Raw genomic sequence first — 14,841 nt, forward strand, 5'->3', positions numbered from 1 at the left:
AATAAAACGGATTGTTATCTTGATTAATAATAACAATCTAATATTTTGAGCATAGTTGGAAACATTTAGTATATTTTAGGTAATTAAATAAACAAAAACTGTATATAAAGAAGGTTTCTAGCTTTAACAGCGTTCTCCAGAGGCTCAGACAGCCATGTCCTAAAACCTACGATGAAACCATGTCTCTCCCATCTCTGTTCCCATCAATTGTTATGAACTGTGTTGTGTAAAGTCAAATCATGAAAACTAAAAGTCACCTCAGTACTAAACTTTGGACACAACAGGTCGAGAACCTTCAGGAACTCCTGTTAGCTCCTGTTATCTACGACTACAACTTCTTCTTCTTTACCTCCTTTGTGTTGGGAAGCTGCAGACGTGATGGAGGGAACGGCCGGATGATCGGGAGATGAATGAGCCGGAGGAGACCGGGAGGAAACAGACAGATGAAGGTGAAGTGACAGTGGTGATGGTGATGATGATTTTTTTTTTTATACACTTTATTATACACTTTATTAATCCCCGAGGGGAAATGTCTTCACTACAGCAGGGGGGCTCTCAGGGGGGAGCTGCTGCAGCAGGCTGCCACTAGCGCGGCGCCAGGTAACCTGACCTGAGGTGCATGTTTTTGGATGATGGGAGGAAGCCGGAGAACCCGGAGAGAACCCACGCAAGCACAGGGAGAACATGCAAACTCCGCACAGAAAGGCCCAGGACCGGATTCGAACCCAGAACCTTTTTTGCTGTGAGGTGACAGTGCTAACCACTGCACCACCGTGCCGCCCATGAAGGTGATACTGGACAGTATCTTCATCTTAAAGGAGCAGTTCACCCCCCAAGTTAAAACGTAGGAGAGGTTGTGATGTGTCGGCTCACCACGGTGTCCATGTAGGCCTCCGTCCAGATGATGTCGTGGTCGTGGTTGATGACCATCGGCCGGCTGAGCACGTGCAGGTACTCCATCACGTTCTCCTGCACGTCGGCCAGCGTGGAGATGTGTGTGTAATAACCTGGGAAAACACCCACATGGATGAAGTGTATGCATGCGCGCGCGCACACACACACACACACACACACACACACACACACACACACACACACACACACACACACACACACACACACACACACACACACACACACACACACACACACACACACACACACACACACAGTAAAACAGGGCGGACCTTTGTTGTTGCATGCGATCCACTTGGTGTTTTGAGCGAAGGTCATCTCTCTGCCGATCAGGTATGTGAAGACTCGCACCTGAACACAGAAACACGCCTGTTACAGATTTATCTCTGTTTCCATGGACATGAAGGATCCTGGTTGTTGAAACATCCTGTTTTTGTGTTTGTACATTTAACAAAGAGTTTTTGGACCTTAGAAAGTGTTTCGGGTGTAGAAATGTAGACGTGACTGACAGAAACCTGCAAACTTTTACTCAGTTTGAAAATGACGTTCTGGTCTTTAAATCTCAATAAAGATTCATACAGACAAAGACTACAGCGTCCGTATATAGATGTAAATTTAAAGACAATTTTAATTGAAAATGTAAAACTCTAAATTGTCTGTGAAAAACAGACCAATCAGTGTCATGAAAATCACAACATCATTAAAATTCAGATGAATGAGCTCAGATCAAAGTTAAAGCTCGGTCAGGCTCGACCTGCTGGAAGCCTTATATCATGTTGGATTTTTTTTTTCAAAAACATTTGCAAAATACTAAAATGTTGTTCAAAAATACCAACGCACACACATTATTGTGAGATGTGCACTTACTGAACCCTTTCAATGGATTTTTTATTTATTGTATCTCTGATAATATTTAGGGAAATGTTCAGTAGTTTTTCACCCTTTCACATTCTTTACATGCAAATAGTATTATAAAGTATATTAAATTCGTACACAGATATATGCACACAGACATATAGTGTAGGTTGCTGTAGTTATTATTTTTTTTTAAAGAGAATAGATGTGGGGAGACGGGCAGTGATGTCATTTCCTGGTTCTCACCCGGCGCTCTGGCCAGTTGAACTCCTCAAAGACGGACTCGAAGTCCTCCATCGCTCCGTCTGTGATCAGCATGATGGCCTGGTTACACATGCTGCCCTGACCTTTGGCCCTCGCCTGCACACACACACACACACACACACACACACACACACACACACACACACACACACACACACACACACACACACACACACACACACACACACACACACACACACACACACACACACACACACACACACACACAGTTTATACACAGCACCGGTTTCATATAAACTCCGTCAAAGAAGATTTTTGTATAGAAAGCTTTTGTTTAACGGGAGAGATGACCTCTGACCCCAAAGAGGGACACAAACCTCGTTGAGGATTTTGAAGGACTCCTTCATGGCGTTTTTGATCTTCGCCTCTCCTTTGACGTGCAGCTCCTCCACCAGCTGCTTGAAGTGCTGAAAGATGGAGTGACAGATGTTTCTGACACCAGCAGTGTGATTCATGTAGTCGCCATTATTTCACCAGCAGCCTTTTACAAACAGATTGTTTCAGCCGAATTATTCTGGAGGCTGAATTTTTATATTATATTATATATTTATCATTATATATATATTTATATTTATTTATTTCATATGACAGTATTAGTGGTTGTTGTCTTTGACCATTTAGCCGTAACCCCTTTGAGTAAACATCAACTTTTTTGTCTGGCCTTTAATTTAATTTAATTTATTTTATGTATCTAATCAATTATCTATTTTACCATATTAGTTCATTCAAATATAAATTGAAATGTATTTACTTTAGGTATATAGATGTTTATTCCATTTAAAAAAAAATACATTAACTTTACTGATATATTTGACTATTTATCGACGCATTTTAGTTGTTTTTATTAATTAATTTTTGTATTTTAAATTTATTTAATTTTTTGTATATTATTGAAATCAAATTACTTCTTTTCCTCATTACATATCTGAGCGACAGAGTTTGTCTGAATTTACAGAGTCTGTTCTTTACAATGTGTTTATTTACGGCGTTGAGCGTGGCTGGTTGGGAGTGTGTGTGTGTGTGTGTGTGTGTGTGTGTGTGTGTGTGTGTGTGTGTGTGTGTGTGTGTGTGTGTGTGTGTGTGTGTGTGTGTGTGTGTGTGTGTGTGTGTGTGTGAGAAAAGTGCTACACAAGTAAAGTCTGTTTGATTGATTGATTAATTGATTGATGACTGAACCTGCCCTGCAACAACAGACACACTGCGCTCCAGGTGGATTTACTGTGACATTTGAAGAAGTAGGCCAAGAGATCTGATGATGGCACTGAGGGTTTTACTGTGTGTGTGTGTGTGTGTGTGTGTGTGTGTATATGTGTGTAGAGGCTGCTAAGACGCCTCTCAGCTCTGTAACCCCCATAAAGCAGATAATGGTGTTACCTCTCGGTTGTCCAAGTCGGCCTGGACCAGAGTTCCTTTGAAGCACGGCTCCACGTAACGAACGTAGTCGGTGTACTGTGGACGAGAGGAGACACACATGGACGGACAGGTTCATGAGCAAATGGCTGTCGCTGGTTCAAATCCCTCCACCAGTAACAGAGCACTGGGAGAGCCCAGCTGTGCATCGGGAAAGACTAACTTATAATTCTGTTTGTTAATGGGGTAACTCAGAAATGAATACAATTATTGATATACTGTATTCATTATATGAAATCTTTCAGTTGCTAGTCAAAATGTGAAGTGCAACGATTGCAGGACACGAACACTTCACACACAGAACAAACCAAGTATCACAGCGAAGCGTGAAATAGACACGCATGTCCACTCCAGCAAAACGTGAGATGGCAACGCTTTGGCCTCTCTCGGCGTGACAGTCTCACGTTTTGGAGGCATAAAAGTTTCACGTGTGATTTTCTGGCCTTGAATGTGTCCAAAATAGTAATCGTTTCCCTCAGCAGCATGTCAAGGCCATCATGTTTTCAGGTTGTGCGTTCGTGCGTCCCATTCTTGTGAAGGCAATATCTCAGGAGCACCTTGGGGGAATTCCTTCAAATTTGGCACAAACGTTCGCTTGCAAGGATGCATTTGTGGTAAAAAATATGAGTCTGGACAGACAAATCAAATCTGGACAGATTTGAACTACCGACGGCACTGCTGGTTCAACGATGCAGTTCCATGTTGGAACGAGATGTCTGATGGCAAGGTAAGCCGTGAAAATATTCACAGCACACACTGAAACTGATATTCATGTGGGCCTTTGATTTGGTGGTTAAAATAGGTTTTGTTGCTGACCCCGTCCACAGTAACTTCAGAACAGCTGGCTGCGTCTTCAAACTGTAGATGTGCCAATTATCTCTTTATCGACACGGTCGACCACGACATACTAGTAAACAGACTAAAAATCTGGGTGGGACTTTCCGGCACTAAACTGGTTTGAATCCTACTTGAAGAACCGAGAATACTTTGTGTCTGCAGCTAATTCACATCAGAGCGCACTAAAATGACGTGTGGTGTTCCCTAAGGTTCGATTCTGGGGCCTCTTCTGTTCAACATCTACATGCTTCCACTGGCTCAGATTATGGAAAGAAATAGAGTGTGTTATCATAAATATGCACACGACACACAAATCTACATAACTATATCGCCAGGGGACTATAATCCCATACAAGGGTTGTAAATGCATTGAACTAATCAACAACTGGATGTGCCAAAATGTTCTTCAATTAAACGAAGATGAAACAGAAGTCATTTTTTTGGGAGCCAAAGATGAACGATTGAAAGTCAGCGCTCAGCTTCATTCTCTGATGTTAAAAACCACAAACTGAGCCAGAAATCTGTAGTTATGGATTCAGACCTCAATCTGAACACACATATCAAGACAATTACAAAATCAGCCTGCTATCACCTGAAGACTATATTGAGGATTAGAGGTCTACTTCCTGTCGCCAGAGAAGCAGCGTTCAGTTTCTATGTTCCTCATATCTGGAACAAACTCCCAGAAAGCTTCAGGTCTGCTGAGACTCTCAGCTGCTTCAAATCAACATTGAAGACTTTTCTGTTTGCTGCCTTTAATTGAACCAGATTCAAGATGTTGATCAATTTCTTGCATTTCTGTATTTTTCTCCTGTATTGTATTTCTGTAACTTTGATTCTATCTTTAGCTTGTTTAAAGTTTTAATGACTGTTTTTAATGTTTCAATCAATGTTCTTAATTGTTTCTTTTCTTTTGCCTCATGTTTTGATGCTTTTAATGGTTTTATGTGAAGCACTTTGAATTGCTTTGTTGTTGAAATGTGTTATATAAAAAAACATGCCTTACCTATCGGACTAATGGAACGGTCCATTAGTCCAATAGGCAAGGCATGTTTTTTTGGTTGTTGAATGTCACGAAGACGCTTACATTATTCCAGAACTCCTATCGGGTGGTGCAAAAGCTGTTTGGTCTGAAAGCTCCTACGGATGTAAACTGCACCTTAATGGCGGAGGCAGAAACTTAAGTTCCACCCCAAACTCTGCTGTGAGTAACGAAGCAACATGACGCCGCGTGCTGAGATGGTCTGAAAGTGTCTCACAGCAATGACGTTGACGAAGTCGTTCTCTCCCAGCGTGTCCAGGATGGTGTTGATGGTGTGTTTTGCGATGGTCATCTTCAGCCCCTTCATGCTGCCGCTGATGTCCACCATGATGATGATGTCCTTTGGAGACGTAGCTGCCTGGATGTACCTGTGAACAGGAAGTGGAGGAAACTGAGGCGATGTTTAGATTCACATCAGGATGTCAGAAATAAAACCCGACAGGACAATTATTGGCAAAGATCCTGAAGCTGTGAATTATATATTGAACTGCTGGCGGAAGGCTTCACGCACCGTTCGAAACAAATGCTTTGCTGTGTTACGTAATTTTTTTTGTAACTAGCAAACTAACCCCAGCATTTTAACAGAAATTGTATTCAGTATTGTCCTTTTAAATAATAATTAAAAACCCCAGCATACATACGTCTTTTAATTTATTTTTCGTCACCTGAGCAGGCTCCCTTCACCTGTGGGATGAGGTGGACGTTGTTAAACTCTCATCCATCACCGTACTCATATCTCTTTGCTTTCATATTGACTTCATTGTTTTTGCTGTGGTTGTTATACATTTTGTTGTTATTTGTTTTCATTATTTTTATATGGAAATATTATGTCTGCTTGAAAACTTTCTGTTTCCTATAACTGTGAACTTTTAACATGATCAGTTTTTTGCCTCTGCACTGCACATAATATTTTTTTAATTTGTGCAAAATATATCAAATCAAATCAACCTTGACTTTAGAATATTTTTTTAATATGATCAAAAATACATCTTCATACTCCAAATTAAAATGGTAGAAATGTTTTTTTGAGATGAAAACTGTGATTAAAACATGAGGTGTAATACAAACAATACTAATTACTAAAATATTAGTATCAGTTGTATTATAAAGTATTATAAATTCATCAGTCTGACAATGTCTCCCTGCAGATGCATTCAGCAGCTCTGGCCGCTCAGCTGCAGTAATGCGGCATGATGAGGCGTTCAGGGACATATGCGCTTTGCTGGTATTATTCAGAAATGCATGAACAGTCACATATGGTGCCATGTGGGCTGCAGTGACCCAGCTAAGGAGCAGCTTATCGTCTTTTGCAGAGGATCAGGACTCCGGCTGGCCACTGCTCAGCCAGCACACGGCCCAGTCAAGACAGCTTTAAAGAGAAACTCAGCGCTTCAACGGGATTTCCTCCCTTGTTGTATTGTACTACTTCCTGTTGTGATATAGGCAAAATATACAACAAGAAGATAAGAAAAATTTCCTGCAACACAGTACCCCAACATCAAATATCTAATAAGTTAAGTCCTTAGTGTTGGTGTTTAACTGTGAAAGCTAGTGACTCAACAAGTCTTCATCATTTTGGGAACTTTTCTTTTTCCCACAAGAAAAAGAAAGTACCAACAAAAAACAGCTGAAATGCAGCTCTGCTTTCCTCTGGAGAATAAAATAAGTCTTCATTAGGGAATTATGACAGTTTTCAAAACAGCCCATGCAGAGAAGTGACCTCTTGTGGTTGTGAATAATGAAACTTGTTTCTAAATAGCAAAGTAATGAGAAACTCTGGACCCATGAAAGATTCTCTGTCTCACAACAAACTCCTTTTCCTAAAACTATCACAGCCAAAGCTTAAAAAGGAGCCTTCAGTTTTCTAAACCTTGTTGTCCATTTACCAGATCAGAAAACATTCGCAGTTTTTAAGTTTCCTGCTAGAAACTTGACAAACACCCACAATCGTTGTTCCATATGAGACCAGGTGAGGAGAGCCGACTCACCAGTTTCTGTTCCTGCAGTCGAAGGTGGCCACACCGTTGGCGTCCGGAGTCCATTTAATACCTGACGAAGAACACATGGAGTCCGTGAACAGACGTCTTATCTGATAATATCAATGGCTCAGGACGGTTGATGTGGAATTTACATGTAAAACATGTAACACGGATCAATCCACAAAACTGACTCAGGAATACAGAAACATGGATATTATGTTTATTTGGGGAGTGACAATAACTATAAACTATATTAAACTCTGGTGGGATTCTAATCATTTTATAGTCACAAAACATCAGTTGTATTTGTTTGCACATTTCTGTATTGTACTTATTATCTACAACCATCAGACGCTGAATGCTGAGTCAGCAGGACGAACAGACAGAGTTTGGAAATGATGTTATTCGACGGGATTTACTAAAGGGAGTCCGTCTGTTGTATCACTGCAGTGTGTGTGTGTGTGTGTGTGTGTGTGTGTGTGTGTGTGTGTGTGTGTGTGTGTGTGTGTGTGTGTGTGTGTGTGTGTGTGAATGAGTAAACTGAGCCTTTTCATTAACCTCTCAATGAAAAAATAATCACCTCTGACAGTAATAACTGAACACAAAGACGGCGATGGCTGTACTCGCAAACTTATTAAAGAATTTCAAAAAAACTAAAAATTAATTGAAGATATCAGAAGAAAATTTGACTCAAAGGTTTTAAACCTTTAGTGACGAAAACTACCAAAAATCAAATTAATCAAATTTGACTGAAACTAAGTCAACATCAGGTTCCAAAATAACATTCTGCTGCTTATTACAACAGAACAGACTGATTTTGAACGCAGCCCATAATTATCCATAAAGAACTTACTTCTCTGCTTTCTATGAATCATATGTGGTTCTTGTGATGTGTCGCTGTTTAGCTGTTAGTGTAACTTTCTGCTTGAATGGTGTCATCACCACTTCAAATTTAACTCATTATTGTCTGAATAAGAACAAATTCTCCATCCACACGCACACTAAAGAAGAATTAAATGGTTAATGCAAAGACATGAAACCAAAAGATGTCAAATATCTCTTGACTCTGAACTTTCATTCAAATGCTATATTGACAAAATCCTGAAAAAAATGAATTATGCTATTAGTGCTCTTCCTCTTATCCAGAATGTTTTTTTCACTTAGTGTCAGAAAGAAGCTTTTTTTTACCAATTTGGGATTATGTTGACATTATTCATTAGGTTGCACCCAAAACAAATCTTCTTCCACTTGACATATCTTTTAATAAACGATGCAGATTTGTTATTGGCTGTCCGTTCACACCGATTGGATTAACTTACCTATAAATATTTGATCTATATCATCTTGGAGTATGTGGAGTATCTTTTCCTGTTTCTGGGTGCCTAATTATTTCACGTGTATTATGTTTGAGTTCGGTATTGTTGATTAGCATGCTGTAACTTTTTTGTTTCCTTTGCTGGATGTCTTGGTTTGTTTTTGAGCGATGGTACATCTCAAGGCTTTTTCCTAACAAAGAGGAATATAAATATAAAGATATAATCATTTACAGAGCCGATATGTGTGCTGTGATTTAATTTCAGCTGGACCAAAAAAAAAAAATCCATCTCCTCTGTCCTTCATGACATTAATGTTAAACTGACCGGGGTAGATCCTGAAGAAGCCGGTGGAGCTGCCGAAGAACTGCCAGGTGAGCGTGGGGTCCTTCTGGAAGTTACCGATGAAGATGTCGTTTAACGCCTCGGAGTTGTAGATGGCGTTGAGGATGTTGGGATCTGCACAGAGCGAACAGACGTGGTGACGAAGAGCGTTTTTACAGCACAGACACAGCTGCTGCTGAAGGTGAAGCCTCGCCGACCTCTGTTGTAGACGTTGGTGGGAACCTGGATGTTGCTCTGCTGCGTGTTCACCAGCAGTTTGTTGAAATGCTCGTTCTCTTCCAGAGCAAACTCTCCGCCCAGCGGCGCGTAGTTCCCGTCCTCGTCCATCGTGTTGATCATCATAGAGTTGTAGTAATCGAACTGACAGAGACAGACATGAAATAAAGAGTTTCTTTGAGTAAAAGTGAATTTTCGATTTCACCAATTTGTCATTTGAAGTTGAAGTTCTTATATTTGTTAGTGTTCATTCTTCTAGATGTTTTTTTTTTTTTTTTTTTTTTGCTATTTGATGCTTCAAAACGTTGTATGCCGCCATGATTTGGGATTTGTTGTTTGTTTAATACCAATAAACTGAACTGAGCATTATTATTAGAGATTTTGGGGATGTGTAGTTTTTTTGTTAAGTTTAGTTTTAAGAGCTAATTTAATTAGTAAATTAATACTAAAAAAAGTTTACAGCCAGGTCGTTACACCAGCAAGCTATGAGCTCAATCCATCAAAGTGATCAAGAAAACAATGAGGGTATTGGGCAGGAGGAGGAGCAAATAATATCATCAGTCCAACAAGCTCCGTCCATTTCTGCAGTATTTTGACTTCACTTTTGTAGAATTGAAGGAAAGTGACAACTTTGTCAACTTTGTAAACAGTCTGCAGGTTCAGGAAACAAAAGGTGGTTGAGGTTGGAAAAATATATTGTTGTTGGCATAATATAAATAAACATAATCTCAAGTCTCAACTCTCCTTCTTAATAAAGACTAATAATTTGCATTCATACTCAGCATGCAAACATGTGTCCTGAACTGATTGACAGTTGTTCCCCTGCAAGCTGTTAACCAATGATGACGTCACTTTGTCCACTGGGAGCAGCAGACTGGAGCTGGAGGTGCTGCAGCCTTCCTGCTCCTCTGGCAGTGTTTGATCTCAGCAGAGAGGACGTGACGGACAGTGAAGCAAATGAAATGCAACATAACGTATGAGTCGGCAACAGAAGATAAAAAACCTAATAAGTATCAAACCATCGGTTCAAAAAGCTTAAAAAAAGAAAAGTAAGCTATTCATCAGCTTTGCATGCAGTGATATGTTCTACACAACCACAGCATGCTAGTTAAACCATGTTGTTTATTCAGAGGATTTACTGACTCTTCAGACTCCTATCGCAACTTTTTTGCAAAAAACAGTAACTTTTTTCAAAAAAAACAAAACAAACTTTTTTGGCAGATCTTCATTGTTTGCAACTAAAGCACATTGTTATGAATAAGCTAAAACAAAAGCTTTCTATATGTGATCTAACTGTTTTCCTTAGTTTGTCCTGTTTCTTTTAAACTTAGCTGCAGGCTAATTTCTGTCCTTCATTCTTTTTTATTTCAATGTTTATTTGCTCCACAGAGACATGATTTAATTTAAAGTTTTGAATCTGCTGTTATAAACACGACTGTTGTTGCTCTCCAAACAACATTTACTTAAAGCTATTCACAACACAAATCCATCCTAATCCTGTTCTGATATTCTGAAAAAGCGCGCTGTCCTCGATACTTCACAGTATTTATTTTCAGTATACGGTTTCGATGTTGTGGTGTCGACCTACTTTTCTCTCAGGATCAGTGAAGTTTGATCTAATCTAATTTCAGGTGTCAGCTGAAGCTTTAAAGCTCCAATCTGCTGCGGCGTCCACCGCCGACCGGCCTGCTGTTCACACAGTCGCCGTGGTAACGTCAGCATCGGCAAAAAGCACAGCTGAGACCGACGGAAGATGTGAAACGATAACTGTAGCAGTTTATCCGTCAGGACTAAAGAAGAGCACTGACCTGCAATGAAGCGTTGAATTCGTGGTACAAGTCGGCGTCCTCTGCCGACTCGGCTAACCTCTGATACAAGAAATAGGAAAAAACAAAAAAAATAGATAAATAAACAAGACTCAGACCACACAAACACAGAACAACAAAGTTGGGAAAAAATGATAATAAATCTGTGTGACGTGGGAGTGAAAATACAAACAACAACAAACAATCAGTATTTTCATACTTGGGGCAGCGCAGACCCGGACACGTAACGTCTTTTATTCCACGCTCGGGCTGATTTGTAGCAACGTGGCAATTTTAGTGTCAACTTTGAGGAGAACTTGTGTTTCAGGGAAAACCAGGTTTGAGCTCACATGAACAGAACGATACAAAATCCCACAGACCGGTTTGATGGATGTTCTACATATTTAATCCCACTTACATAAATACTTAATTCAAGATTTTTTTTCAATGTAACCTTCTGAATCACTGAATCATATAAAAAATAAAGCTGACTCTTGTCTGTTGAATTGGTTGTGAATCTGGCGTCACAACACAGCAGCCGACCTCAGCTATAAAACATAAAAACAGTCGGATTAACTACAAATTAAATGCAATTAAATCACACATGAAGGGGCAACAGTTCAAAAGCCTTTGGTACCATTTCATCCAGTTTAATCCGGTGTGTCATTTACACACAAACGATTAAAGGAATGTACACATGGCAGTACAGGTTACTTCATTAATGATCGGAGAGTTAATTCAAGTTTCCGATGCAGTGTATTTATTACCACAGCAGCGTTGCCTTCATCAGTGTTGTTAATAAACAAATTGCATTTAGCTTTAAGTGTGAATCATTTACTTCTGCTCAACATGGTTCCAGCACCTGCTTTCATGATATTAGATGTTCTTTGTTCACTTTTAGCATTCAGCATCAACAAGATGAAAGTTTTAGTTTGGTCCTTCGTCTTCTATCGTTGAACCTCTTCCTGCACCGGGCAGCGCTTCTCCCAACACCAGTTGTTTATAATATTAAACTCCTCTTTCCGACTCCTGGTACCATAAATGTGGTGATTACGAGCCTGAACCTCCCGAACCAGTACGTCAGTCTCCTCCGTAAAGTTTGGCTGGTCCTTACTCAGCCATTAGAAAATAACAAGGAGCGTTTTAAAACCCAGGCGGTTTTAAAGGGAATGTGGACTGGCTGTGAAAACACCTTCTAATTATTAGCTCCTCCTACTTCACCACTGTGCCAGAGTTGTGACCAAAAATCTCACACATTTCACAAAAGATACCAGACAAGTTGACCACACCTGCACTCGTGCTGCGCTAATGTGGACAAAAATAGGTCCCTGAGATTAATCCACTTAAAGGAATAATTTTAATTTCATAATGACACTTTCTGACAGGAAGTGACACACCGTTGTGTGTCTCTTTCTTCTGGTCCACAGACGTGAGACCGCTCGTCTCCAGCATTGTACTTTACAGATGATTAATATCAATCTTCCCATTTAGCTACTATACAGAAAAATGTTGAACTATTCCTTTAAGTGATAATTTTGCTGAATATTTGTTGGCTATCATGCAAATAATTGATATATTATCATTTTTGTTCACTGTGATAAAATGCTGTAAATTATAACAACATGCACTGATATTCTGTGTTGCATTATTAAGCGTGAAAGGATGTCCTGATCTGCTACTGAGGAAATATCAACAGCAGCATCAGCATACGGCTCCATGTTATTTTTAAAATGATTGTTTGGGTTTAATACGTCTTCGATAGCCTTTGATGACGTTCATCCTCACCTTCACCGACTTCATCTTACTTCCCAACATGCGTTCGATTTCGTCGGAGTAATCCTTCACCAGGTCGCCTCCGTCCACCTCCACGATCTTAATGATGGACTCCACATCCTTCAGTTTCTGAGGAGAAATAAAAACAGGTTTTGAACCGCTGGCTTGAAGAATAACAGAACTTTGTCTTCGTGCGCTTTTCAGATCCCAGAAAGAGGATCTGTTGCACTGGCTAGGGCTGAAGAGGATGCGGTTAAATAATGTTGTTCATTAACGAATGGCAGATTAGTTGGCAGATTAATGGGTTATGTTTTCATTAACAACCGGAAATAAATGAAAATAAACGGGAAATAACAAGTGACAGATCTGTTGACAGTGTTCATAAAAGGAGACTCTTTTTAATTTATTGTCTTGTTTACTGTATATTGGGGGGACAGATTGGTATTTTCTCAGTATTTGGGGGGACACGGCCAGCTGTGTCCCGTTTAGATATCAGGTCAACTTTCTCTGGATCAAGAAGCTTGATGTGGATCATCCATCTGAGTACGAGGCCCAGTCGGGTTACTCTCTGAATCACTTCATTAAGTGATTCACTAATTCCAATTAGATCAAACAGCCCACAGATACATGAGCAGAGCCAAACATTTAGTGCAACCTCCGTGGACGTCCCTTGTCTCGGACCTGCATTCACAGAGAAGAATACCTGGAACGAGGCTTTAATTCATCTTCCTGGCTTGTATTTTGTGCCAATATATAAGAATTAAAAATGTACAGGTGTCTGGCCTTTTAATAAAAGTTGGAGCCTACTTAATATGACACACCTACACTTGATCCAACCTGTGAAAGTCCTGGCTGATGCACAACCACTGGAAAAGGAGCAGCTTAAGCAGTTGATATATTTGAGCAGTTTTGTTTACAGCGTCATAACTGCAGAAAAATGACTTTTTATTATCTCAATATGAGATTACTGCATTTAATCCAGTAATATTTGGACAGTTTAGAGGAGGATGGCATCTTTCAATAAAAAACAAAAAAAAACCTTGAGTTGCAGTTATTTCTTAGTGTCATTCAGCTCGACCTGAAACTGACAGTGTTGCAACGTGCAGCATGTTTCCTCACAAAAGAGCATTCATTTTGGTTCATCATCAAGTATGTACTGAATAAATGTTAATGAACTACAGTTTGTCAGTTGTCAGTTTAAATGGGGTCCCGGTTGTTACCCATAACAGCTCATTAAAAAGGTGCTTAAATTCTCCTGAAAAGTAATGAAATTAAAAGTAATTTTCTCATGTACCCTTTGTGCCTTTTGTACGTCATAGAGTAAAGATCAGAAAGAACATTATACAAAAAACAAGGTGAAGGCTTTAAGACCATCTCCAAGCAGTTTGGTATTCCTGTGGCAACAGCTGTAAATATTATTATTATTATTATTATTATTATTATTATTATTATTATTATTAGCTGGATGCAGCTGCAGGAGGAACATTGATGCCAGATTGAACACAACGATGGAGGTAATGGAAGACAAGGAACCAAGGAAAATGTCCAGTTTTGTCTCATCTGTCCAAAATTAGTTCTCCAAACAGCCTTGCAGCTTGTCAATATTTCCATTTGTTTTTTCTGTCCTCCTGCATCAACTTCCCTGAAGCCCACTGCACTAAAAAAAAGCAACGGATGCTGCAATCAGACCCTGATGTACTGAGACCTTGAAGTTCAGCTTGCATCTACTTCTCTGTCTACTGTTACCAACATTCGTCTGTTCAATCTGGGCTCAATTTTCCTCCTGCAGCTGAACATAAACCTGTTCATAATGTTTCTGACTGCAGTCACAGGAACATAAAGCTGCTTGGAACGTGATCGTGTATCATTTTCTTCCTGATGTTCTTTCTCTGGCTCATTTAAATGGAGCCTGAATGACTGATTATAATATTGGAGACAGGTGTGATACGGATTAAAGAAAACGGTTCATTTAAAATCTCACGATAACCCAATTATTTCTACAATAACTTTAACATGCTTGTGTCTAATTTAGGTCTTGATCTTCTCTTTCTGGGGTGTCAACAAAT

General features: G+C 39.7%; 2 protein-coding genes across 3 annotated transcripts in view; one reads left to right on the forward strand and one right to left on the reverse strand.

Annotated features, from left to right (window-relative positions):
• The window catches only part of LOC138630290 (5-hydroxyisourate hydrolase-like), a 62,760-nt gene extending 61,986 nt beyond the window's left edge, over positions 1–774 (forward strand). The window contains exon 3 of the mRNA XM_069714535.1: positions 545–774. Coding sequence (XP_069570636.1) covers positions 545–589 — 45 coding nt within the window. The 3' untranslated portion in view covers positions 590–774. The remainder of the gene's footprint in view (positions 1–544) is intronic.
• The window catches only part of LOC138630276 (voltage-dependent calcium channel subunit alpha-2/delta-4-like), a 69,501-nt gene that overhangs the window by 42,063 nt on the left and 12,597 nt on the right, over positions 1–14,841 (reverse strand). For both annotated transcript variants that reach the window (XM_069714508.1, XM_069714507.1), the window contains exons 3-14: positions 12,788–12,904; positions 11,006–11,065; positions 9,179–9,341; positions 8,964–9,095; positions 7,333–7,393; positions 5,562–5,712; positions 3,430–3,504; positions 2,373–2,462; positions 2,017–2,130; positions 1,188–1,266; positions 874–1,007; positions 350–367 (exon numbers count right to left, since the gene is read on the reverse strand). In XM_069714508.1, coding sequence (XP_069570609.1) covers positions 350–367; positions 874–1,007; positions 1,188–1,266; positions 2,017–2,130; positions 2,373–2,462; positions 3,430–3,504; positions 5,562–5,712; positions 7,333–7,393; positions 8,964–9,095; positions 9,179–9,341; positions 11,006–11,065; positions 12,788–12,904 — 1,194 coding nt within the window. The remainder of the gene's footprint in view (positions 1–349; positions 368–873; positions 1,008–1,187; positions 1,267–2,016; positions 2,131–2,372; positions 2,463–3,429; positions 3,505–5,561; positions 5,713–7,332; positions 7,394–8,963; positions 9,096–9,178; positions 9,342–11,005; positions 11,066–12,787; positions 12,905–14,841) is intronic.

Source organism: Brachyistius frenatus, unplaced genomic scaffold (assembly GCF_029030835.1).
Source record: "Brachyistius frenatus isolate BFR_SWC_R1_liver_20210118 unplaced genomic scaffold, ASM2903083v1 Contig_131, whole genome shotgun sequence".
In the NCBI taxonomy this organism is placed as follows: domain Eukaryota; kingdom Metazoa; phylum Chordata; class Actinopteri; family Embiotocidae; genus Brachyistius; species Brachyistius frenatus.